Source organism: Austrofundulus limnaeus, unplaced genomic scaffold (assembly GCF_001266775.1).
Source record: "Austrofundulus limnaeus strain Quisiro unplaced genomic scaffold, Austrofundulus_limnaeus-1.0 Scaffold77, whole genome shotgun sequence".
Lineage (NCBI taxonomy): Eukaryota > Metazoa > Chordata > Actinopteri > Cyprinodontiformes > Rivulidae > Austrofundulus > Austrofundulus limnaeus.
The window spans coordinates 1,030,513-1,043,781 of record NW_013952479.1 but is presented as its reverse complement, the minus strand read 5'-3'; the positions used below and the strand labels follow the sequence as shown (position 1 = coordinate 1,043,781).

The window sequence follows — 13,269 nt, the reverse complement described above, 5'->3', positions numbered from 1 at the left end:
ACACGGATTACTAAACTGTGAACACGGATTACTAAACTGTGAACACGGATTACTAAACTGAGCGAACGGATTACTAAACTGAGCGAACGGATTGCTAAACTGAGCAAATGGATTACTAAATTGTGCGCACGGATTACTAAACTGTGCTCACGGTTTCTGCAATTCGTGCGCACGGATTACTGACATCTGGAGGGTGGTTGTGTGAACTGTCGTTCATCAGCTCAGAAAGTGCTTAAGGAGCGTTTTTTGTTCACTAAAGTCAAAGTACAGCACAGAAAATATTGGATTTCTGAGTATGTTGTACAGTTTTTGTCCCTCTGTCAGGTAGTTTTGGTACCGAGTCTCCTAAAGGCTGTTTCAGCTCTGATCAGATCATCACAGGAAGCCGCTTTCTGCCCGTGGTTACAGGATGTTTACGGTTTTCCTGACAACGGGGAAGTTTTGCTAAAGTTAGCTAGCTGCCTTCTCAGGGTTGTATTACAAAAGTACAGAATAGATTTATGTTGAACTTTTAGGAAATGTTTATTACTCTTTCAAAAACGTTTATTACACCACAGAAACATCTGAATAAAGTTTGAAACATTTCAGAGTAAGAGCGGGGCCGTGGCTCCCATGATTGTCAGTCTGCAGATGAAGCTCGCCACACGGGGACATTTCTCTGCAGCAAGCCGCTCGGAGGTTTTCTCCAGCGGTTCTTAGATGTTTATTCTCTTTCAAAACAGAAGTGGGGACGGGAGGGCGGAGGAGGCTAACCTCCGTTTCAGGATTCATTTGCCTGGAAAATATGAAAATAAATAAATAACCACGTCGATTTTGATGAAACTTTCAGGGACATTCTGTGGCTAAAAAGTGTGYTGATGAGAACACGACAGTGCCTTAAGTTTATATAACAACAGATCCACTGAATTTACCTTGCAGATGCAGCTTCATTCGGTTGTGTTCTGCGGCAAGGATTCGAGCGACAACTAACCCCGAAACAACAAGTTGTCCCCGCACTCACAGTATTCACTTCCTGTTTAGCCTTTCACAATAAAATCGGATACAACAAAGCAGATTGTATCACACACACCATGCGTCCAACCTGTCGACACAATCTGCGCGCACTGATTGCAGAAACTGAGCGCACAGATTAGTAATCCGTGCTCCCAGTTTAGCAATCCGTGCACACAGATTTCCGGTGGCTGTTTTTTTTTTTTCACCACTGACCCCCGGCGGGCTCCGTATGAAAGCAAAACACACAGCTGAAAATGTAAAGAAATGTTACAAGTTTGGTACCCAATTGATCTGAGTCTACTGAATCAATGAACAGATTTTATTAAAACAACTCATTAACTTTTAGTCACCTCAGTTCAAGATATAGCTGCACAGCAAACTGACTTGAGGATGCACAAAAAAGTGCCATAGCTTTTGACAGTTTTACAAATACTAAGCATTAGATTAGTCTGATATTAGTTCATCATCATCCTCATAACCTTCTCTGTTCTCTACATATTGGCTCAAAATTTTGACAATAATTTTGAGAGTCAAAAACTATTTTTTGAAAGCCATGAATGTTTTGACATACATGAACAGTGTATATGCTTAATGTTTGATTATTTTTTAGCTGCCTACACTTTTGTTTTTGTTCAAAACTCTGGTACAAAAGGTGATATGTAATATGAATTTCTTCAAGGAAGGAATGCCCTTTTTATGGCATCATGCCTACTTCCTTAATTCTTTAAAAGAATACAGCTGACATGGTTATCATGAAACTCCTGGGAAAACAAAACAAAACAAAAAAAAGAGTTCTGTCTACAGTCTGGTGAGACACAAGCGTTAAAAAAAACATGCAGGACAAACTGAAAACTGCACTTTTACATTCTTCAAAGTAAAGTGAATTGACCTTTCAGTAAAAGCTGGGGCGTTCTAAAAAGATAACTGAAAGCAAATTTGTGAAAAAGGAAGTCACGTGTGCCAACAGAAAACATAACCTGGAGCTGAATGGCCCTGAAAAAGCTAAAAACAAGGCTTTAGTGTTCCTTCAGAGGACCCCCGAGGGAGTAAAAGGTCTTGAAAACATGCGACATGAAAATTGTGGTGATTTCCATCTTTGAGAGCTGATTGTTATGTGCACCTCCAGACTGCATCAAAAAGACAACTGAACTACTCGCACCTTTGCTGATTTCTCTTGACAAGTCGCCCACCTCCACCTTCCCCTGCCTTTCATGTTTTTCTTTTTTTTCCCCTTCAACTTTCCCGAATAAAGCCTTTTAACAACCGTGGAGCTGAAAGTTCCCCCTCCCCGACCCCTCTCTGTGCCGGCACACGGCCGTTTTTCAAAAACCCCACAAAAAAGTGGGAATCCTCTCCCTTTTCTCCAAACTCTTTTTTTTTTTTTTAACTTTTCTGTCATTGCACATCTACAAATCATTCAGGGGAAGGATAAAGGCGTGCGAGCGGGGAGATGAATGGCTTAATTTAGATTCAAATTGCATAAAGTGGGCTAATCGGAATGAGTGACAAAAGCTGTATGACGGAGCAGTGATAACCTGCAGGCTGCTTCCTTATTGCAGGAGATGGGAGTGAAGTGCCGGGCTGGTGTACAGGTCTAATTGCATGACTCAGTAAAGAAAGTGGGAAGACTGACACGGGAGGAAAAATTCTTGTAGATTTTAACACTTAATGACTTCAATTTACATGATAAATCCAAACTCAAAAGTCATTTTAACTTTAAGAAGCCCGTTTCTCACATTAAACTCGTCTCTTGCAGGACATTTTGTCAAACATGTCCTTCTCTGTCTTGCATCAAGCTGTTTTTCTGTAACTTGATTTTATTGGGTAGGTTTGACTCATTGAAGGAGCCATTTTAGACATCCTGTTTCTCGTTTGTTTTGGCAAACTGTCGCCGTTAATCTTCCGTTCAACGTCAGCGAGACACGCCAATGTCATGCTTGAGGGAAAGGGGACACAAGCAGAAGCACATGACGTTGGCGCTTTTTTGGTAAAATAAACACAAAAAAGTCACCGCCATACCAGGAAAAACAAGCTGAAAATCTCAGAGTTGTAAAGTAACTAAGCACAAATACTTCTTTACTGTACTTAAGTAGAATTTTTGGGTATATGTACTTTACTTGAGTAAATATTTTTCAGCCTACTTTTTCTACTTCTTACATTTTCACACAATTATCTGTACTTTCTACTCACTACATTTTTTAAAAAGAAAGTAGAAAGTTGTTACTTTTATTTCATTTTTGCTTGTTTTCATTCCGGCTTGTTATTGTAAAAATAAATACTATCCATAAATTGTGGCTCCTCGATAGAGTGAATTTAATTGTGGTTGAATGAGAAGTATAAATATATAAAACTCTGATAGTGTATTAGTTTGTACACAAACAAATCTTGTCACACACCAGCAGGACATAATCATTAAAATAAAAGGACTGTACTTAACAAGTATTTGTATTTCATGAATTATATTATTGCCGCAGCCCTCAGATAGATTTTTATTTTGGAGAAAAGGTTTGTGCAGCCTTGATATATGTATATAAACTGAAACAGACTAGTGCATCCTAAATTTAACATAAACTAATTATTTTTAATACGATACAGTCATTTCTGCATTGTTTTTGGGGGGAGGTCACCTCCTAATAAATGTCCTTACAGAAAATCTAACTGCTCGTTTTAAATTAATACTTTTACTTTTAATACTTAACTACAAAAAATATCAGATACTTTAAGACTTTTACACAAGTAAAATTCCTAAAGGAGACTTTAACTTTTACCAAAGTAGTTTTTTGGTAAGGTACTTGTACTTTTACTCAAGTATCACTTTGTGGTACTTTATACAACACCGGAAAATCTCAACAACTGTCAAGAGACACACAGGCTGTGTCCAAATTCAGGCGCTGCGTCCTCCGGCTGCTTACATCACAGCTCCGCGCCGGAGGCTGTCCAAATTCAAAGACTCCATCATTATGGCCGACAAGTGGCGCCCTCCTTTTCTCCCGAGGGATGAGTCCGATGGATCCTTCTCAGCCCACCATATCCCATAATGCACTGCAAGCCGACTGGAGATTTTCTTTTCCTGCTCATAATGGCGGACGAAGCGAGACAAAGGAGTACAGTTTTAAATAAAAATCTGGCAGTTGTGTTGTTAATGCTTTTATCATTTGTAAAGACATGTTTTTTTTTAAATATTATTCTTGTCAGAAATCAAACAAGCTGCTATAGAGAAAAAAATGTGCACGTAACTGTCCAAATTCACAGCCACTTTTTTCTGGTCTTCACGGTCAACCAAGGACCCAGCCTCTGAATTTCGACACAGCTACTGAGGGAGGCAATTAATAAATGAAGGGCAGGTGTGTTGATTAGAAATGGTGATCAGCTGAGATCCTCAAAATAAAACAGGAAGTCACGTTAACTGACTGAACAGGATGAGCTGAGAAGAAAAAAAAAAAATATATATATATATATATATATATATATATATATATTTCAATAAAAAATGAATTCCTGAACAAAACCCTTGCTCTATGAAAGCAATGTGTCGCTGAGTTTAGGATAAATTTATTGTTGAATCTATTCAGACATTTCAGTAGCTGTTAATGTCATTTTAGTTTTGTTTATTTAGAGTAAATACAGTCAGTTCACAGTTAAAAATCATCTAAAAGTAATATACAGAGTAAAAGGTCAGATTCCAATAAAGGATCCAGGTACATACAATCTGATTTATTCCAACTAAATCCAATTACAATCTGTTTTAAATCACTTAGGCTCAGTAAACTATTAAAAAAACAGATTTAAAGAAAGAAGGAAAAGCTAACTGAGGACAATAATTTATTGCGTCACATTTTTAGTTCCATTCAGTCCCTCCATCCCACCTGAACAGGATGGCGGGTGAAGAGAAAAACTAAAGAGAAAAACTGCATTTTTAAAAAGCAGGAACCAGGAACAACGGCCATCTTGCTCGACCAGCTGGGGGGNCTGTGACATTACAGGGAAATTATCGTTACTTTCTTTGTTGTATTAAAGAGATTTGATTTTTATTGTGCTTTGGTGTGGAGCACCTCTGAGTAGTCAGTGTCTTACCTGCAGTAGATATCCTGGTTTTAAGCGTCACGAGAGTCAAACTAACAACTCGTCAAGTCAGAGGTTATAAGAGGTTTTTTTTATTTACCTGAAACAACTGAAACATATGAAGCGTATATATTTTTATATATATTTATACAAATTCTTTCAACATTAAAGGTTAAATATTACTGACGGGAAAAGTTGCAATGTTAAAAAAAGGTATTTTATAACTGATTGTTTACACTTCTCAAAATAAAAAAAATAGAAACCACTTCTCTTTTAAGTGGTTCTACTCGTCATGGAAACTCAGTAATTGTGAAATATGTTTTTTATGTTTCATCATATTATTTACAGTTTTTCTTTCCCACGATTTTTCCAACTGAACAGTATTTGTGTTGCAACACAACATGGGCTGCCAAATCTTAATTTTTCACACCTTGATAAAATTAACAAAGATCAGTGCTTTGTGCTGCAGCTGGTTCAAAAGTTTCACCTCGGTACACCCTATTTTTTTAGACAGTTTTAAATGGGTTTAAAAATGAAAATACCTGCTTTGGGTGACTTTTTGAGATCCTTCAAATGTTTTCTTTTGACTATTGAATTTTTCTTTTTTTATTGCAAATGGGTTATTAAACTGACATCATTACAATCTTTATTTAACAAGCTGAATGCAGTTAAAAGGCTGCAAATTTATTGTAGTTTTAATAATGAGATGAGCTCTCAGAGTAAATAAACTTATAAACTCACAAATATAAAATGAATACCTTTTGTTCTTATGATACACAATTTACCTAAACTGTGTTTTTATTCGAAAAAAAAAATAATTCTATAAAGCCAAAGCTTATACCTACCCTATAATCTCAACTAATTTGACAAGAAAATGATATAAATTGGCTAAAAATGCCCATGTGACTGAAAATCTGCACTTCTAACTCAGAGAGCTAATTAAAAGTGCACAGATTATTTTTCTAATGAAGGACAATGAAGGGTATATAGTCTGCTTGACTAATTATCCCCACAAAGTCACCTCATGTTATCCCGAGCTGCAGTTATGAAATAAATTATAGTGCATTTAGCATCCTGGAGAAATGATGACTCAGTGCTCACATTGCAGTGGTGTGATTAGAGGTTTACGATTACCCTTTGCCTGAGCAGGTTAGCTGTGCAGAACGTCATATATGTCTATTAAAGTGGTCCATTTTTTATAATACAGAAAACTTTGAATGAATATAATTTGACAGCTACAATCCACAACAGGAGGCAGTTTTGGAGCAGAAACCTAAAGCTGAAGAACATGTAACACAAGTCAGTTTGGACGATGAGCTGTTGCTGTCTTTCTAACTTTATGACTTGGATTGTTTTCAATCCAGTCTGATTGGTTCATCTTCTTGACATCTTGCCTTTCTGTGCATTGTCTCTGTGCCAAGAGCCTTCAGTTCACACTTAAACAAAAGAGGGCTTTTGAAACTGACACCAGGTTTTACTTTCCTTGTTGCTTGGGGCCGACAAAGTCATAAATATAACATGACGGAAAATAGATGTTGATCTAATGAGAAACTCACATTGTGGATATATCAGTTCTGTGAACTCGGTTTTGACAAACAACCGCTGGAGTTGTTCTTCTATTTAAATGTGTGAGGTTTGGGTTTTCATTGTTACAGAAGAGGATTAGGGCCACCGAAAAATTAAAAAAAGGAATTCTGACTTCCTCTTCCGTACATTGTGATACATAAAATTCTGATTTAAACAAACTTACTGACTTGTAGAATAATGGATTGGGATATTTTCTCAACTTTGAAATGGCACGCCTTTAAAGGGATCCATGATTAGTTGTAACATTAGACTTTATTTGATAAACATTTATATTAACTGTAAAATAAAGACTGTAAAAACACTGTAGGCTGTTAAGTTTTTATCATTTTAAACTAAAAGTTAAAAAATATATTACATGGATGGGGCCATTTTATTTACACGCAAAGCATTCTGGGTAAATGATGACGTGGATAGGTCCTCGGTGCGAGGCTGCTAGCGAGCTATATCCACCCTGAAGGTTAATCTTGGACAATATCTGATGATCGACTCTTAAATGAAACCAGAGAGCGTTGACAGAGAGGAGAAGGTAGAAATGACTCAGCCTGTAACTGAAAATATGGATGGAGGACAACAGAGCTGCTTCATGGAAGAAGAACCTCAGCTTAGCCTGTTAGCTTTAGTGTTAGCCCCAATGCTATCACCATATAAATGTATTAGCTCAGCGCTACACATTCTCCTCTCATCACTGAGGTCCTCCATCCACATGACAGAGAGGGGACCAAAATTGCAAGATTTGTTTACATTTTCAGTTGCTGCTCTGTGTCAAACACCAATCGAACCGAGTCTACCGGACTATAAGGTGTGAATACAACCTAAAACAAAAGTTTATTTGCAATTTCACGTAAAATGCAGATTTTAAAATTTGGTGTCTTTTTCCAGCAGTTAATGTGTAAATAACCGAATACACTCTGCATCCATCACAGATCCACACCATCAAAACACACAGCCATTCACTCGCTCTCCCTTAGGGACAATTTAGTTACCAATGACCCTCACATGCATGTTTTTGGTCTGTGGGAGGAAACCAGAGAACCTGTACTGGTCAATTCTGCATGTTTAGAATGTTGTGGTGGAAAGTGTCAAAATAAAAATGATCAAAATGTAGAAAAAAGAGATAAGTAGCAAAATATTAGTAGTCTCATTCATCTTGTTTTGTTCAGCAATTTCAATTTTATTGCACCATTTTCTTTATTGACCTCCAAATTGAATTTCCAACTCTTAACTTTGGGATTTTGCTTTGAGACATAATGTATTACGGCAAAGAGCTGAGATAGATGAATAAGTATATCATTGACAATAATAAAAAATGCAATAGATCTATGACTGAAGTGGAATATATTCCTTGTAAACAGTGATTACCTTTAATGCGTAGCTTTCAAAAAGATCATCTGTTCTTGTTTGCACGTCCCTTTTTCTTCTCCAGTCTCATTTGCATCTTATTGTCCTGTTTCCCCCACAGAGCCAAGAAGAAGACGAAGCCCTTGAACCTTAACATCCACAGCAGTGTGGGGAGCTGTGAGAATCTGCCCACGCAGCGGTCGCCCCTTCACACCGAGCGATCTTTACGATCCTTCTTCTTCCCCTCTTTCATCCCTTCGACGCCTCCTGTCCACGCCGAAACACCCTCTGCAAGTAAGTGAGCGCGTCTCTTTTAATTAGCTCACACTCCAGCTGTTTAACAAACAACTTTAACTCATACTCATATTATATTTCTTTATCTAAATCAGCAACAATGTTTTGTTTTTGAACCAGCTGTCTCCTCCCCACTAGGCCTGGATGTGTGCTCCAGAAAACTGAGTTTCAAATGTATCAAACCAAAAATCACTTTTCAGGATTTATACAATCTTTGTGTTTTTTTTTTATGGTCATAAAAGAAAAACTTCGCTACTTCTTTTATGGCCACGTTTTGCACGTCATCGCCAGTGTTTCTCTGACATGTGGGCAAACCATCCATCAGCTGTTCCTGCAGACTTCATTACCTTTGGCAGGAGAAACCTACTAAAGCAGAACTCTGGGATTGTGGTTGTGCCATCAACGCTAACGGTAGTGTGCCGCTGCATGCTGACAACCACATCGGTCGGTGCATTATGGACCAACTGCCGAAGCCATTAGATTGAGAGGGAGATGAAAAACGACAGAGAAGTAGAAGATAATGGAGGTCTTGTCAGTGAAACAAGTGATGTATGTTTGGGAGTTAGCGTTAAGAATCGTAGCAGACACAACTGACTGGTATATGAGGCACATGTTTGTGAGTAGAAGCATGTGTTGGAATAATCATTCAACTCTTTATTGAAACAGAAGCTGGGAAAACTATGAAGTCTGTTTTGAATTCTTAAAGGGGACCTATCATGCAAAATTCACTTTTTAAAGCTTTTTTTTACTCAACTTTGGGTATGTACTTCTTAAAAAAAACAGTCCTAGGACCAAAAAAATGCACCCAGGGGCATATTTACTGTAAGTAAATGTATTTTTAATGTATATTAACAAGTTTTATACTTCCGTTATTTTGTGATGTCACAAGTCGTACGACAACCCACCGGAACCTGCATTCAGCCCCTTACCTAGCAACCTCCGGGTGAGACTCCACCTCCTCAATATAAAAAGTCATCACCGTGTTGTTGTGCAATGTGCAGCTCATTTCACAACAAGCCTCCAAAAGGGCAATGGGTAGAGTGTTGGACCAGAGAGTGGGAGACCAGGGTTGGAGACCGGCATGGACACTAATTTTTTTTCCCGTTTGTTATGAACACGTTTTCTCATGTACCTCTATTGTTTAGCTAATTAAAGCCTTGTTAAAGCCTATTTGTTTGAGTTCCTGAGGTATTTTGACCGCTGCTGCTCCCTGCTCTGGTAACAGCATGCAGAGTGAGCGCAGAGCAGAGGAGGGAGAGAAAAAAGAAATAAGCTGCGAACGACTCTGCCTCTGGGTCTCACAGGGTCTCATACGGTTGAACAACGGAGCTTCTGCTATTATTAGCCATGCTAACGTAAACGCTGGCTTTGGAGGGCGGAGTTAATGTCAACAGATTTTTGGAGGGCGGAGTTAATGTCAACAGATTTTTGGAGGGCGGAGTTAATGTCAACAGATTTTTGGAGGGCGTTACCAACAGAGCTCATTAACATAAACAGCTCTTCTGAACGGAAGTCAGAGCAGGCAGAACTAGAGAATGGGAAATTTTATTATCTGAGAATTATTTTGTGTATTAAATTGAATGAACATGGTCTGGATAGCCCACAGACATACCATAAAAATTTCTAGGACCCATAATTGGTCTCCTTTAAATTTAGTCCTTTTTACTGGGAACAGGTTTGACCAAAGCTTGCTGTAATGAGATCTGATAATAAAGGTGAATTATTTAAAATAGTCAAAATATTGATTTCCCACAAAATGCAGTTCAGTCTGTTATTGAGCTAATAAATAGAGCTGGAAGTGTAAGTTCTTACATCTTCTACAAATGTAAAAGTTCACCAATCTGAGACTCCTAAGGAGAAAAAAAAACAGGGGTCGACATAAGCATTATTTAGGTCAGTAGTTCCCAAAGTTGGGGTCGGGACACTTATGGGTCACAAAACATCAAGTGAGGGTCCCCAGATGATTTCCAGACATCAATTTAAATAGGAAAAAAAAGAAAAAAATGCTAATGGAATATTTTCACCATGATTATTGCAATTTTTTTAAAACAATAATCATAAATGAAGACAATTAGTATTGTAGTTTTTAGATTTGTTTATATTTCTGGTATTCCCATGTCTAACAGAGCTATTATCAAAGTTTGCACAAGTGTGAAGAAATTTAAGGTTATTAGAGGTTAGTACTGATGTTAAAAGCACAACACTATATTTTTAGGTTTTCCTTTTTGTAATGTTGACAATGTTTAATTGATTATGTTTTGATTGAAATAGATTAGTTACATGTCCGAATTATATGACAACACATAATCAAACGTTATGATAACAGTAGGTGAGAATTTTGTCTGAATGCCTGTGATTCAGTCGTAGGTCAGTAGGGGGCGAACACAGGCATTGAAGAAGGTTTATTTTAGGTGTATAAATACATGAACTTCCTGGTTCCGTAATATCTGGGGTCCAGAGTGTCTGCAACTGTTATTTTGTGGGCCGGAAGTAAAAAAGTTTGAAAACCATTGATTTAGGCTGTCCGAGATAACTTATCTTCATTTTGGACAAACAGATCCTGCCTCCTGGTTGACCAGTGGACAAGTTCTCCTGTGCGACGATTGACCGTCATTTGTAAAAATGAAAGGGGAAATAAACCCCCTTAAAGCAAAAAAGAGCCGTAAGAATTATCACTAGAAAACATTACAGCCGCCCATCAAATTCATCATTTTATCAGTTAATGGTATTGAAATTTTATGATTTGATTGATTATAATATTTTACTGCTTATGTATAAGGCTCACAAAAATATATTACCTTCCAACGTCCAAGTAAATTTTGTTAAAAGAGAGCGTTGTTATTTTCTTAAGGGGATCGATATGTTTGTGAAGCTTTGGTTTCGTATCAATTCAAAGGAACGGTGTACTTCAATCCAGGGAAAAGGTTTGTGGAATGTTCTGGAGGAAGATGTTAAAAATGCCAAATCAACGTATGTATTTAAGAGAGTGATAAAACTTAGTTTTCGGAAGAAATATGGAAAATCATAATTGTGAATGTATACGAATTGTTGTTTGAGTTTATGTTTTAATTTAGCTTTTTTTTGTGTGTAAATCACTTTTGTTTGAACTTATTTAGGGGACAAAAGGGGCAGATGTAAGATTTATTCTTCTTCTTCTGCCTTTCATTTTATTTGATTTTTGATTGTATTTTTTGTTGTATATAGTTGTTTTGTTTTTAAGACGCCATCCAGATTTTAAACTGATGGCTCTTTCGACCAATAGAGAGAGCCACAGTTAAAGTTCTACCCAATCAGATCAGATCAGATCAGAGCAGGGCGGGTCCTGCAGTCTGACTGACAGCAGCCTTGAGTTTAGGCAGCGTGCGACGCTCCTCTTTCAAACATTTCATCAAGCTTTTGCTCTCCTATTTGTAACATTTCATAAGTTATAAAGTGTACTGCTGCATGTCCTGTTAGAGAAAACTACAACAACGTCAGCATCAAGTATTAACATCTCCGGTGCTAGTGAGGGTGTGTGCAACTATAAACGAGCCTTCAGGGCAGGTGACCACTCCTGGCAATACTGTCAGTGTTTCTCTGGACTATTTTCCACCGAGTACTACGTATTTTATATATATATTATATTTTTGAAAGCACCTCAAAGTATTTCCACCGTAACGCTGTGTGTTTGCACACACAACAAAACTCCCAGAGATCTCTTGACCGTCGTTTGCAAAGCAGAAGCTCAGAGGCAGCTGGACCTCATCTCCACCTGCAGCGCAGCTCCAACTTGTGATAAATTCAGTAAATAAGAAAAAATATATAGTAATAAATGACTATATGAGCTGAAATCTTATGCATATAATCCTTTTAAATTAAACAGACATGTTAGAGGGGAAATCTGTCGGTTAAAACAAAAAAAAAAGGATTCTATGCAAAGAAAAGCAGTTTAAATCATCCCTCTTCCTTCAGAATGTCAGTCTTAAAAATCTAAATATTTCAGATTAAATTCTACTTACAACTTCCACACTTCAGTAGCGAACACTAAACGGTGTACTTTTACTAAGATCATGTACACAGTATACTCAACTTTACTTTACATGGAAACCTTTGACCTGTATGCAGGAAGCTGCTCATGAATGGGTGGTAGTACTGGTTGGGAGTAGAGAGTGATGCTTGGGTAACCTGTCGGTGAAGAAAAATGTTGAGTCAAAACAGTTTTTTTTGCTGCTTTAATGCCTGAGCCTTCGATACTCTGTGTGCCTCTTTTTGTGAAGTCTGATGACAGAGAAGTGGACGAGAATGAGGAAGTTCTACTCACGCAGCTCCTGAAGCTGTCAACCTGACTGAGAACATTTGTATAAAGTAAACTTTGTCTACTGAACAATATACTTATTAAATTACATTTTTTCTGGAGAATTTTGGCATTTTTTCAAAAGGACAAACAAAAATTTTGGCGGACAACCAGATTTTGTCAACAGGTTGTACGCTAAACATATCTTCCCCTGAAAACACACTTCATTACACAGAGAGCAACTGAACTGTTTTATCTGTGGTGTGTATTGAAGCGGCTCCCTGTTTGGCGTTTCTGTATCTCCGTACTGTTTGTGACCGATGACTCAGGAAGCTACATTTATTCTGTTGTTCTCATTGTAAAGACTGATTGTGTCCACACGAGGAACACAGTCTCAATCAAAATCCCACAAGTCTGCTGTTTGAACTAAAGTCTTGTTGACATATTATTATTAGCTCCAGAGTAGGAATGTGCGATATGGCAAAAAATTCATATCACGATATACATTATGATGAGTGGCGGTAATGATATATATCACGATATAAAACTTATAATAGAAAATAAATAAATCACACATTAATTGAGTGGAATAAATATGTATAGGAAAAAAATTTAGACCTTAAAATACACACACACACACACACACACACACACACACACACACACACACACACACACACACACACACACACACTCTAATATCTACATCACAGGATCAGATG

General features: G+C 37.5%; 1 protein-coding gene across 2 annotated transcripts in view; it reads left to right on the top strand.

Annotated features, from left to right (window-relative positions):
* The window catches only part of ksr2 (kinase suppressor of ras 2), a 127,760-nt gene that overhangs the window by 56,109 nt on the left and 58,382 nt on the right, over positions 1-13,269 (top strand). For both annotated transcript variants that reach the window (XM_014011142.1, XM_014011141.1), the window contains one exon: positions 8,102-8,274. In XM_014011142.1, the coding sequence (XP_013866596.1) occupies positions 8,102-8,274 (173 nt within the window). The remainder of the gene's footprint in view (positions 1-8,101; positions 8,275-13,269) is intronic.